Here is a 14,712-nt window from a genome sequence, read left to right on the forward strand (position 1 = left end):
TGACAACGAAAGGGTGTGGACTGCAAAGTGGAAATGGGCCATGGGCCAGGAACCAAATCGGCTGTGCAACACGATTCCAGAGTATGCAGTTTCTACCAAGAATAGGGCCGCATATGAAGAAGAACTTCAGATGTGGATTGACAACGGTTGGTTAATACCATACCCACAGGAACGTCTGGGACGATGTTGCGGATGATGATTCTCTCCAACAAATGATGGCTGAAATGTTGTCCAGAGTGCATAGGAATGACCCTGCCCGGGGTGAGTGGCAAGTGTCTGGAAACGAACTAAATGCATGGGTTGACGCAAGTTCGTTGGCTACAGGTGTCGTGTTGGAGCAACTAGGTGTTGTTGTGGAAGATGCATGCTGGCTTCGTCCGAAAAATGATGCCCAACATATAAATTTGGCAGAACTTGATGCCATGTTAAAAGGTCTTAATCTCGCATTGCAATGGCAGACTAATGTTGTGCATCTCCACACTGACTCATTGTGTGTTTACCATTGGTTAACCGACACCTTGACTGGAAAGGCTCGAGTTAAGACTAGAGCTGCAAGTGAAATGCTAGTACGAAGGAGACTAGCAATAATTAAGCGCCTAGTTGACGAATACAGCTTGCAGGTAGACATTACGTTAGTCTCGTCGATGCAGAATTTGGCTGATAGCTTGACTCGAGTACCAAAGAGGTGGATCGATACAATGAGGCAGGGATCCGATCTTCAACAACAAACATGCGCGACTGTAACGGATCAATTAACACCTGACCAGATCCGTATGATACACCAGCAGATTGGACATCCTGGAATTCAGAGGACTGCATATTTTGTCCGAAGAGTATGCCCTGCAACTACAAAAGCATCAGTGAAAGCAGCCATACGTTCGTGTGAAGAGTGTCAGAGAATTGATCCGGCACCATCCCAATGGCAAAAAGGGAAACTCGAGGTTGAGGGCAACTGGCAGCGAGTAGGGATGGACATAACACATTATGGGGACAAACATTTTTTGACCATGATGGATTGTGGCCTGACGCGTTTCACAATATGGCGCCTGTTGACACGACAGGATGCAGCCAGCATTATACAACAGTTGAGAGCCGTCTTTTTTGAACGTGGTGCCCCGATTGAAATTCTGACTGATAATGCCGCCACATTTCAATGTCAAGAATTTCAGAAATTCGTGCACGAATGGGGGATTAAAATGCATTATCGGTGTGCATATTATCCCGAGGGTAATGGTATAGCAGAACGGTGTCACCGCACCATCAAAAGAATTGCAGCCAGGACGCAGTGCTCTATTCCAGAAGCTGTGTACTGGTATAATATAACACCCAAGGACAATGCAACACCAGCAACTGCACCAGCCAATGGGATTTACCAATATGAACAGCGTGTGAAAGGAGTTGATGCCATACCATCAGTGGTGAGTGTTGTCAATACACCATATCAGGTGGGAGACCTTGTTTGGATAAAACCCCCGAATGCTGGGTGCACTATGAAATTTTTCCGGGGAAAAATAGACGAAATCATAAGTCCTCAGACCATGTTGATTGGTGGCATACCACGTCACGTAAAAGATATCTGCCCTTGTTATACCTCTTCTGATTCTGAGGACGATGAGGAGGATCACACACCGTTCAGAGATGATCCTGATCACTTACTGCCCCTTCAGGTGAGCATAGAAACACCACCAACAGAACCAGACGAGGGAATGATGGGACATACTGATGACAATAGTGAGGAGAGCGATGGACACAAGGAAGTAATGCCTCATCGAAATACTCGACAGAGACGAATACTGCCCACCCCCCGTGATTGCGAAACCTCACGAGACGGGATAATGGAACAGACTGGTAGTAATGATGGTGGTAATGAAGAAAACAGCAATGAGGAAGTGCTGCCCCCGATTCTTCGAAGGAGTACCCGCCAACGACGATTGCCCGCATGTCCTGTTTGTGATCATGGGATCAGGGGGGAGTGTGGAGAAATGCGTGACTTACCTGGATAGACCACGTGCGGGTCGGTCACCGAAAATAAATAAAAAGAAAGAAAAGAAACGGTCAAGACTCGTATTTATAGAGTAGTGATCATGTGAGTTAGGAGAATATGCAAATAGAGGTGAACGATTTTGCCATATAAAAAGCCTGTGTTGTTAAGAGGAGGAGCAGACTGTTGGCAGAAGTCAGTGCTGTCAGACGTGCTTTAGAGTTTTGTTATTATATGCTGTGTTCGACAGTTGGGAGAGAGAGAAGAGGAGGAACCAAGAATACATTCTGCAGATACTTGAGTTTGTGTTGGTTTTAAAAAAAAAAACAGAAAATAGGGAAAGCAATATGTAAGAGATTCAGACTTTAAAGAAAGTTATCAAAAATTTTAACAATTCTTCAAGAAAAAGGGGCAAAATTCCTTGTGTGACAAACTTGGGTGTAAAATCTTTTATTTAGTAAAGATACGATTTGATTGGCTAAAAGAATTTTGTTACATTTGGTTGCCATGACCACAGCTAGAAACTCTCCTAAACAGACAACATATATATAAAATTTGATTGTTTTATAGTAGGTTTTGTGATTACAAAAAAAAAAAAAAAATGTTGGTATTTATACAGAATAAGGACCATTCTATCATTGGATTTTTTGTGGGGGCAGTTTATGTAAAATGCTGAAAGGTGTTGAAATGCTGAAATCACAGCAGCCAACATCATTTAAGAAAACATTTACTTGTTATCATTGGTTTATTATGTAAAAAAAAAGCCCCTTACTTCAAAGTGGCACTTGCCTTGTTTGGGATGAAGATTGAATAAAAAAAAAACTAAAAAAAAAACTACCTATTTATTTTGATTTGAACGAAAAAAAAAATTGTTTGCTTGTTATTCAAAAAATAAATATCTATTCAGACATTTTATGTACTAACTTGGAAAGAAAACACCAACTCATTCTTCAAAGAATCTATTATATAAAGGAGAATTGTTTGTGTATACATGCCCAGGAATGGGCTGTGTGGAAGAGGGAGGGAGGGAGAAAGATATAGAGAAGGATAGAGAAATAGCAGTATTAATAAATGTTACTTTTGCATTGAGCAACACTGGGTAGGCCTGTTAGTTAATGAATATGAAGAATCCAAGAAAAGACCTTCAGAGAGAGAGTTGACTTTAGCTAATGTAAATATTTATTTTTTTGTAATTGTTTGTCAATAATTTTTTAATATCTAAAGACTAATCATTGTGTGTGTATATATATGGACTTATTGTCACTTTTGAATACCGTTTTATTTATTTTTTTATTTTTCTTTCCAGATTGCTGAGCATGTAGCCACCACTTGTCCGCACGCAACTGTCAAATGTTGCTTCTTTCTCTTGGGATGTCACAAAGAAGTAAGTTTCTAAAACATTTGATAATACGAAATATACGTGAGAAAATTCCCTGCATCTTGACAATAATTTTTCTGTTCAATCAAAATGCTTGTGTGTAGCTTAGCTTCATTAGTACTGGTCATTGTATTCACTGATATGAGAGTTGATAAAGAAAGTTCAAATCCTGTCAGATGCAGTTTTATTAAGACAACGGGGGAAAAAAAAGAAAATATGAAAGAATATAGTCGTGTTAACATTGTGCAAATGATTTGTTTTGCCAGTCACTCATTTGTACGGTTTTACTAAATATGTACAACCAAATTATTCCCAATCATTCTATGACTGACTACTCCTGCTGTTTGCCATATAGAAACATGTAAAGTTGCTTGAATCAGCAACAACCAAATTATTCCCAATCATTCTATGACTGACTACTCCTGCTGTTTGCCATATAGAAACATGTAAAGTTGCTTGAATCAGCAACAACCAAATTATTCCCAATCATTCTATGACTGACTACTCCTGCTGTTTGCCATATAGAAACATGTAAAGTTGCTTGAATCAGCAACAACCAAATTATTCCCAATCATTCTATGACTGACTACTCCTGCTGTTTGCCATATAGAAACATGTAAAGTTGCTTGAATCAGCAACAACCAAATTAGACATTTAGTCATGCCATATTTTGATCGTACATAAGGGGGTTTACTAAAATTGTACGACTTATTATGTATGATTATTTTCCTCCTCCTGCTGCTGTTTGACTATTAAAGCAACTTTTATGCAAACTTGCTACTGGGTTTGTCAGCGCGAGGGTTAAAGAGTGTACAGTAGTCAATGGGACAATATCGTGATAATGGAAATTTGGTAAATTGGATTACTTAACAGGAACGGTTCATCAAGAACTTGTTCACGTTGAACTTAAAGACGACCATATTGTTGTCAACAGGCAAACGGAAGAGTTCCACAGGTGTGCAGTTCTAAGAAAGAAGCATTGTTCATGGAATCTATGTTTAGGTTTAGGCATAGATAAAGAGTGGGGGAAATTATTAATAGTGCTTTCAGCTAGGTGAGTGTTTCTTGTGAAAGTTTGGCGAGGGGGGAGGCATAGATTGGAGCTCAGATGAGCACTTGCCATGAAAATAACAATAAAACAGAGACAGGCTTGCAACGTCTCTTCTGTGAGAAAGAGGTTGCAGGGAAGTAAAAAGGGCATCCCTTACTAATCCACAAAGTTTATTTTGAACTCTCTCAAGGTAGGATAAGGTCTTTCTAGCAGCTCCTGCCCAGGTGTGGCAACAGTACTCCATCCTTGAATGTGATAAAAATGAATTTGAAAGAAAGAGGGATAAAAAAAAGACCTGGCCAGAGATAAGTTAGTTTGAAAGTCAATTTCTTAAAGCCATCTAATACATGACTTAGAAACTCCCGCATCCTGTGATGCATGAGGCAGTCAATGTATACCATTATTTTCTGTTTGAAGCCACAGCGTCCTTCCAGTTTCTTTTTATTGGTCTCTCTATTCAATCTTGAAACAATGGATACCCTCTGTAAATGGTGCCTGCACATGTAATTGTGAAACAAGAGTCATGTAATCCTCCACCATGTCTCCCCTGAGTCAACACTGATTCTACTTTGGAGAGCACATACAGCACCTAGTATTTTCAAATGATCACACATTTTAGTCCTGACCAAGCTGAACGTTGTAATATAACAAATGAAAATAACACAATCATAAACTCTCTAACCACACCTCTCCTAAGTTGGCACTGCTTCGTCGCAATCAAATCTCCCTCGATCGTTTGCTTTCAGTTCATTTTTGTTAACTCCCCCCCCACCACCACTCCTACAATCAATGGTTCACTGGAACACTTGGTTAGCAATTCTCTCTTGAGACAATCTTAGAGCATGTCTGAGCCAGCCTATACATTGTTTGTAGATTATTGACTTGTTGGTTAGTACGGTCCCTAACTTCTCAATACTGGGATCACTATTTGATTCCTAGAATCTTTCTAAGGCACTCTGAACCAAACGCATCTAATTTCCTCTCTCCGCTGATTTTAGGATGCCAAGTTTCACTTCCTTGTAACAGTTTGTACAAGCAGTTATAAAATCTTAATTTAGATCTGAAGATGAATATTTTTTTTTTTCAAGATCTTGCAGAGCTGAGTAAATGCTGTTTAGGCCTTACTTATCCTGCACTGCAACTCGTAGTCCATACTGCATTCCTTGTCGTTTATGGTGCTTCATATCAACATGTAAAATAGAATATGATGATGATGTAGCTTATTAATTTTAGTTGCGATAATGCAAGATAAATATTTAAATCGTGATTTTCTTTTCTTTTTTATTTCCACAGATTAAACGAGAAAAAATGGAAAAACACATGAAATCACACGTACAGAAACATTTGCAATTGATGTGCTGCGCTTTTGTGAAACTGCTGAATTTCCAGAATATTGAAAGTATTTTGTCGTCAAGAACATCTGGGAACACCAGTACCCAAAATCAGACGGAGAGCATTCATGATCCGATTGAGATATCTGGAGACCTGACTGCCTTGCTGCAGACAGCTGAGGGTGCAGCATCCGGCGTTGCTGATGGGGCGCCATGGAGGGTGCCACGGGTTACTCTTCCTAACGTTCGATCCTTGTCAATTGCAGGTCCTACAACAAAACCTCCTCCAATCGAGCGTTCAACTTCTGAAGGCAAATCTACTAATCTTGCTGATGGTGCATCGTCTTCTGAACTCTTTGATACTGAATTTCAATCTTTGAAAGAACGAAACACGTATCAAGATGAGAGTTTGGCACGGCATAGCCATGAACTTCTCGAGCTACAGTATAAGTACAATAATTTGGAACGAAATCACAAAGATCTGAGGCAGAAGATGCGTGCCCTTGAAGATAAGATAAACAGTTTGTCCGACATTGAAGGACGGCTGTGTAATGGCTTGTTTGTGTGGAAGATTAAAAATTACTTACAGCGGCGGCGTGAGGCTGAAACTGGAGAGATGACAGTGATACACAGTCCGCCATTCTATTCAAACTTTTATGGCTATAAACTTTGCATGCGATGCAATCTCAACGGAGTTGATTTTTCGGTTGGCAGGCACCTCTCGGTTTTCATTCACTTCATGCAGGGAGAATGGGACGACATTCTAAGCTGGCCGTTCCGTGGTAAGATCGTACTGTCCGTCCTCGACCAAAATCCTGTTGCTGACCAACGACAACATGCCGTTGAAACTTTGGTCTCTAAGCCAATGTTGGCTGCTTTCCAGCGACCAACAACACATCGCAATCACAAAGGATTTGGCTATATGGAATACGTTCCTTTAGATGTTTTGGACAATTCTACCTACGTTGTAAATGATACCCTTATACTAAAAGCGCAAGTCTTCCCAGAAGTTTAAATTAAAAGAAGTGGATTAATATTAATAGATTTAAAAGAAAAGTAAAAAAAAAAAAAAAAAAATTTTAATTGCATTGTTTTTCTTTTTGGGGGAGGCATTCATGTAATATGATTAGCAGTCGAGAAATAAAAAAGAACAAAATATACAACAGATAACATTTACTAAATTCAAGAAAATTTTATTTTCTACAGATCTGTAAAAATTTTTAAAGTGTCGAAACTGAGTGTAAGATTTGTTATCGTCACTTTTACTTAGCCAAACACAAGTAAAAAAGAAAATCTTTCCTTATCACCAAGTTTGGGAGGGCTGTCAGTCAGAATTAAGGTTAATGGTAAGGTAAATCTTATTATTAAGGGATGAAACACCAACACATGGTCAGCCGTGTGGGGATTTTTTTTTTTTTTTTTACCGTCTTCGAAAGATTCGATATTGAACAAAATAAAAAAAAATAAAAAATTAGCAAATCCTTAAAACACTTTCAGAAGTTTAAAACTATGCAGATCGGTAGAAAAGTAAGTTTGATTGTGTTTGGTAACAATTGGTTGTTTTTATATTCTTCTTACCCACCCACCCCTTCCTCCCGATTTCTGCTCTGTTAAACATGTTATATGATGACCTCCCTTTTTTCTGTTTTTTTTTTTTTTTAAATATTAAAAACATCTTATTTTTGTTTCTCAAACTTCATCACATGATCAAAATAAGTCATACTATTTTATAAGCATCTGTTTATAACAAGTAAAAACTAGTTTTTAATTGAGAGTAAATGTTGTTACTTATACCCATCCACCCTTCTAATGAAGGATGTGAATGGTATTATAGTTACATATAGTTTGTTGATTCTATAGTCTCTATGATCTGTTATATTCACACTAATACTATCAGTAAACGTCTCACTTCTCCTGAGCTGTGAATAAAAATAAAAAATGGCAGTTTAAATGAATCATCAAAAAGTTATTTGAAATAGAGATTGTGTGTTCTTGACATAAAAAATAACCCACATATAGTTGCTATACCGTAAACCAAAAACATTTCATTTAACCAATTTTTTTTTTTTTTTTTTTAAATAAACAAATGCAGAGCATCTCAAAAAAATGTACTCACACTTCAAATGCAGATAAAGCGTTTCTTATGAATAACTTCAAATACAAAAGAAAAAATTTAATTGAAGAATCATGTTTACAAATGTTCAAATTGATGACCATTATCGTCTTGATAACGCACCCCAAGGGATTCGCAAACATAAAACAGGGCACAACAGTACATTTTTTTGAGACACCCTGAATTTTCCTCGTTCCAATAATTTGATCAGAAGAAAATCTTGTAGAGTACATGGCTGTGAAAGACTGAAAATTTAAAAACGATTATGTTTGTATCAAAACAAACAAAATCAAGTAGTTATGAATCTTCTGTAAAATTTGAAGAATTATTTCATTTGGGAGAGTACATACATGTCCAGATACATCACAACTGGCTAAATACCTGTCGCCTTTATTGGTTTTCGCAATTTATTTTTATCTACTTATCCAGAGCATATTTCAAAAACATCAAAAAATCCAATTATCCAGGGCATATTTTGAAATATGCCCTGGATAATTGGATAAAAAAGAATGAAAAATAACTGTTGTTGTGTATTTATTTGTTGATTTATTTTTTGTTATCAAATTGAACCGTAATGTAAACATGCAAATTTTTAATAAGCCAGTGCTTAGATAAAGTGCACTCAGCCTTATATTTGTTAAATAACATTTAATTTTAAATTTTTTGTAAAATTAAAAAACAAAACGGGGGAGGGGGTAAATATCTATTGTTTGGTTTTAAAGTCAGGTCTTAAAATTAAAAAAAAAAAATTGGTGCATGCTAATCTTCCATCCCTCTAAATATATCCTATATAGATTTCAGGTCTGCATTGGATAATAAAACTGAATGGGGACAGACAATTTTTGTTTTTATATATATATATATATATATATATATATATATATATATATATATATATATATATATAAGGAGAATGTTTATTTGTTATAAAAATCAGTACGAAAAGTAAAATCTTTCAAGGATTTTCATGACATCATACAAAGTTTGTTTTTTTTTTTCTTGTTTTTTTTTTTTTAAATTTTTAGAACTTAAGAATTTCCAAATAGAGGCTTCAGCATCTATCCCTACCATTGATTGATTCTCTGTTAAAAAAAAAAAAAATTTTGAATGACATTAATTCTTTGTTTTAGTTATTTGTAAGTTTTTTTGTTTTTTTTAATCTGCAGAAGGAATGTTTCGATAAATAGAGTATTGGAAGGAAAATTTCCTACACAAATACATTGATGTTATGTTTTATGTTAACTTAATGAATGTGCCAGAAGAGAACATTTGCAAGTCTCATGAGAAACTGTACATATCGCTCTTCTATCTTTCAACTGTGTTATGGGTCTCACTTTCCTCCTCTATCCACTTTATGGTGAGAGAAGTCTGCTGAATAAATATTAAACATTTTTTTTTTAATATTTAATATTCAATTTTCATTTTATTCATATTTTGAGCAGAGCATTTAAATGAATTTGGTGCTTCCATATTACAATTAAAGAAATATTGAATTTCAAGTAAAACAAATGGTATCTATGTAATTGCCATGTTGCAAATAGTAACATATCCAAAAATTATGAAAAACAATAAGGTAGAAAAATAATTATTCATGACAAAAGAAATTTGTAAAATTTAGCAATTTGATTTCAAAATCTACTGATTTGAATTGGAGAGTTAATAGAGAAAGTAATTAAGTTTTCAATTCCTCAAATTCAATCAGTTGTTTTTTTTTTATAAAAAGAATTAAAAATTCAAACAGTTATTAAAGTTATATTTTTTTAAATTCACAAGTTTTTATATATATATATAATAAATAGTTTGCTAAACATTGTTTCAACGGAGTAACTTCTCCTTTTGCTTACATCATTTGATTCAATATGTCTGACCCAGTATGTAACCTTATAAGAAGTTTTTCATGAATAATTATTTTTCTACCGTATCATTTTCTATAATTTTTGAATATGTTACTATCTGCGACATAATTACTTAGGTACCGTTTGCTTTACTTGAAATACAATATTTTTTTTAATTATAATATAGAAGCGCTATCATTTTTATTGTATTATTTGTGGCATGAACTTGTATATTAAATATAAATATTGAAATAGTGAAGGATTTTATTAGTTAGAAAAGTAGGTTTTTTGCCAAACTTTAAATTCAACAGGGAAGTTGAAAGTAAAATATGATTTTATATGAAGAAAAAATTTATTATTTGGATTTTTTCATGCTACTGTTCTCATCTTGGATGTTATTTTCACAGCATTATGGCCAATGTAACCACCGACCTTCTTCACACATATCTTGTTGAACTCTGGATCTGTTATAATCACTTTCATGTTAATGTTACCGAGAAAAGTTTCACTTCTCTTGAACTGTGAATAAAATGGTAAATTTATCTAAATGATTCATTGAAAAGTTATTTGCAGTAGGAATTATCGTTACTTTTACTTAATCAAATACAAGTAAAAAATAAATAAAAATAATGATTGCGTTGCAATCATGTTGACACACTGGTTCTCGCCAGATCACTAAAGTTAAACAACGATGAGCCTGGCCAGTACCAGATGGATAATCATTCTGGAAGGCTAGGCACTATATGTACCATGCCGAGTTGTAGAAATTTCTAGATTGATATCTGGGGGTACATTTAACTAACTAGAGGAGATGCACCTCCAAATCACGATGGAAAGCAACAGGAAACTACTGTCTTTATTTATCTTCCCGAGATTACTAACTCCAAATTGTAGAGACATGGTAACATTAAAACTAGCAGAGCCGCTACTGATGTATGCTTGCAGATTGCTAAGTTATAATTGACATTAATTTTGGTTTTTGTACCAAATTCACTCATATTAAAAACAAAACGAAAATATCATATTCTAAAAATCATATGCATTGATTAAATAGTTTCATTTTTAAATAAAATTAAATTATATTAGTAACCAAGAAGCAGCCGTCTCGTCAATGATCTTGAAAAGCAATCTAAATGGTATTAAAGGAGATAACTCGACAATAATTCAAACTTACAAGATTTATATTGTACTGACTACACATTCCCATCAACTGCTTAAAAATGTTTTTCTTCATTTAGAGTAAAACTACTTGATCAATTTACATAATTTTTGGAGCATGATATTTTGTTTCGTCATGGATGCCTACATCATACAGAGTTTTTTTATTTTTGAATATAGGGGATTTCTGTACAAAAACCATAATTTTTTAATTTTTTTCTAAGAGTAACATTTTACAGAAAAACTTGTGTCCTCATTCAAATTTACAGAATCACTAATTTGTTCTTCACTGGCCTAAAATGCCACATAATTAGTCTTAACTCATTAGTGCCCCCCCCCTTTTTTTTTTTAATATATTACCAGAAATCTGTTGTAAATACATATTTTAAGAAAAAATTATTTACTTTAGAAGATAGAGCATTCATTTATATTGTATATAAATTTGGGTTCGTTATAAGGATTATTTCTCAAGAAATTAATAAATTTAACTGATTGTATCCTTCCATTCTAGATTTTCACATTTTATACTGAAACCTGACACATAAGTGTTGCCAATATACAGCAAACAGTAGGTGCTGTATTTGAAAAACACTCAAATCTTTATGATAAAGTATAGATATCTCTGGAAAATATGAACATTGCTGGAATGGGGTTATCTTTCTGGGCATAAAAAAAATAAAAACAGGATCATGGTTGCTAATGGGTCAATGACATTTTTGTTTTATATATATATATATATATATATATATATATATATATATATATATATATATATATATATGACATTTTTGTTTTATATATATATATATATATATATATATATATATATATATAAGGGTTAATAATTTCCTTGAAAATATCTATAATATATACTGATCATGCGGGATTAATAAAAAAAAAAAATGTTCAAAGCTCAATGAGTATCCTTTGTAGTTTCAGAGCATATATAAGAAAAATAATTCGCTAGATTCGCTGCTTATAATTTGTTCTAGTGAATTATTTTCTTATATATTAAATTTTACTAAATATTGCATAAAAGTTTTGATTGACAGTTATTTTCATGAAAATTCTTTCCCTTATTAAAGGCTCCATGTTGTCTGCATTTTGATGAATAAAGTTATTTGTGTCAATATTTTAACAGTTGAGCGATGACTAATTGTAGTCAGCCAGGATTTTTAACTCCTAGAATACTGGATAGACACCCTATATATTTTGTAGCTATATTGCATTTTGTTACTGAACAATCACTTCACGGGGGTAGCATGCTCTTGTTCCATCAGCCATGACTGGATAGAGGCCTCAAGTAATTTGCAGTTGTATTTTTCGGTCACCCACACTGAGGATTGAACCTTCAACCTTCAACAATTGATTTTTCCAATTACTCTAACCACTGCGCCACTGGTCCTAAAGGTTATATCGCCTGAAACATTGTGAAAATCACACTTAAGATGAGAGCAGTAGTCCAAAAAATCCAAATAATATGAATAACCAATCCTCACCTCAGGAAAAATTCAGAAATGTTATATCCAAATATGTTTGATGGATCTGTTAATATTAAAGCCTTTTTCTGATACCTGCATTTTTTTTTTTTTTTTTTTTTTTTTTTTTTTGTGTCTATCTCACAAAGTCACTCCAAGGATAGTTCTTAAACATTTAATTTCAGACATTAAGCTTCTTTTCAGGCTCTTCCAGTATTATCCATATTTCATTTGCATATACAACAAGATTATTAAACCCCACAATAAAAAGAGATAAACATTTTTAATATACTTACTTAGCATTCTCCAAAGTGGCCATATATGAGAATTTAACAATTCCTGATTGACTGATGGCAACCTTCTGTCTAATAAGACAATGGCATTCTGCATCTAGTCTGGTGCACTGCAGCATCTGCTGTAGCTATACAGTTCGAAGCTGGATGCAGGCCTGGGTGGGGGATAAAGAGACCTAGGTTTGCCCAGTCACCAGGGTTTCCCTCTCTGCATTGCAGACAAAGTCTGATAGAAAGGCAAGCCAATACTGTCAGAGCCAGTGCAGCTACAGGAGTTGTCAGAAAGACATTGCAGTGCCTTTATCAGGACTCCAGACATTGCAGTGCCTTTATCAGGACTCCAGACATTGCAGTGCATTTATCAGGACTCCAGACCAAATTTTTTGTCGGAGTTTACTCCCTTAGTCAAGGCATCCACAAAGGACGGTAACTCCCCCTACCCCACACCACAAGATAATCAGATGGTCCTCGTCATTCCAATGGACGAACAACAGCATTCCACGGTCAGGGTTATCTCGATTGAAAGGATTCTCTTTTTTATTCAATTGAAATTGGCAGTGAAATAATTTCTGTTAATGCTTACATGGACCTCTTTCAGGTCCTGCGAAAGATGTTAATGGCCATTGAGGTGATTGTAGGAGAAAATGAGATCATTGAATAATCGTCAGTGCTCAAAATAAGAAAAGATTAATCTTTTTGAGTTGGTTTTCACAAGTCAGGTTCCAGAGCAGAAGTACATCTTAGACAAAGTGTTTCATTGAATGACATCAATCACTCCATTAGTTTAATTCACATAGACATTTAGATAGACTATTTTTATTTTAACAAAAACTTTGACAGCAGTAAAAGTTTCAATACTGTAAATTTTATAGTTTAAAAAAAAAAAAAATGTCAGGGTGAGTCTAATCAAATCAGGAGTCATCCCCCCCCCCCCATTTTTTATGTTGATTAATTGCTAACAAATAATCTCAAAATTATGTGCAGTACTTTCGTTTGTTTTTATTTATTTTTTTTTTTGCCGTATCTTTAGAAACATGTGATAGCTTGAGAAACACTGGATAAGCAGAGAGTTACTGTTTAAAGGTAAATGGTGCCAACCAGTTGGTAAAGTGTTTGTTGGTTGTTCACTGTATTTGTAATTGTAGGTGTGGTTTTACACACTTCATTTGATTTCTATTAGAAAAAAAATAGGAAAAGTTGATTGAGAATGATTTATTCCTCTTGAAACTGAATAAAAAAAAAAATAAAAAAAATAATTGAAAATACAAAAATAAACAAAAATAAAAATACAAAAAAAAAACATTTATTCCATTGAGATCATGGAAACATGTTGTTAGTATCATTTCCATGTATAAGGAAAATGGACTTATTCCGAGAGTCTGCTACACTTTCTTTTTCTGAGGAGGAGGGAGAAAAAGAAAAAAGAAATCTATGTGAAACTATTATGTAAAGATATCTCCAACTGAAAAAAAAAAAAAAAAAAATTCTTAGAAGGCAAACGAGGTTTTATTCTCATGAGCATGAATAAAAAAAATTTAAAAAAAAAAATTTTTTTAACATTTTTTTTTTTTTTTTAATTGGAGCCTGGAAAAAAAATTCCTTCAATTTTGTCTAGTCTGATTTCTTAAGCATAATCGACTTTGAAAAGAAGAAAAAGAAAACATTAATTGAAAGAACTGATTTTTTTTTTTCAGCTCAACATTTTAAAAGAAAAAATAATTAAAAGCAGACTTTTTTGTACAAATCTCAAGAAAAAAAACGAAACTGTTGAAACTGAATTATACTCAGCTGCCTACAATTACAAAATGAAAAATCTGTTAAGTTTTTAGTGGTTTTTGCATAGTGCATCTGGTTTTCTTTCTAATTGTATTTTTGGTAAAAGTTTAAAATAGTTAACAGTTGAGAATTCATAATAAAATAAGCCAAGCATGCAGGATCCCCCTCCACAAGTGAAAAATTTACTTTCACCATGACTAATGTTTGTGTAAAATTTCGAAAAATTCCAAGGCATGGTTATTGAGAAAAGTGCGAACAAACGAACAGAAATGAATTACTAGATCCAATCCTTCCTTTGTCAGGGGGACCAAAAAAAAT

The 14,712-nt window shown here is 34.2% G+C and overlaps 1 protein-coding gene across 1 annotated transcript in view; it reads left to right on the forward strand.

Moving 5' to 3' along the window:
• LOC145293254 (TNF receptor-associated factor 6-like) overlaps window positions 1-6,911 on the forward strand; it is a 188,780-nt gene extending 181,869 nt beyond the window's left edge. Inside the window, exons 7-8 of the mRNA XM_080139832.1 lie at window positions 3,288-3,365; window positions 5,704-6,911. Of these exons, the coding sequence (XP_079995958.1) occupies window positions 3,288-3,365; window positions 5,704-6,756 (1,131 nt within the window). The 3' untranslated portion in view covers window positions 6,757-6,911. The remainder of the gene's footprint in view (window positions 1-3,287; window positions 3,366-5,703) is intronic.
• Window positions 6,912-14,712: the final 7,801 nt, after the last annotated feature.

The sequence above is a fragment of the Euprymna scolopes genome, chromosome 14 (genome assembly GCF_053919585.1).
Source record: "Euprymna scolopes isolate OS-2025 chromosome 14, ASM5391958v1, whole genome shotgun sequence".
Taxonomy (NCBI): domain Eukaryota; kingdom Metazoa; phylum Mollusca; class Cephalopoda; order Sepiida; family Sepiolidae; genus Euprymna; species Euprymna scolopes.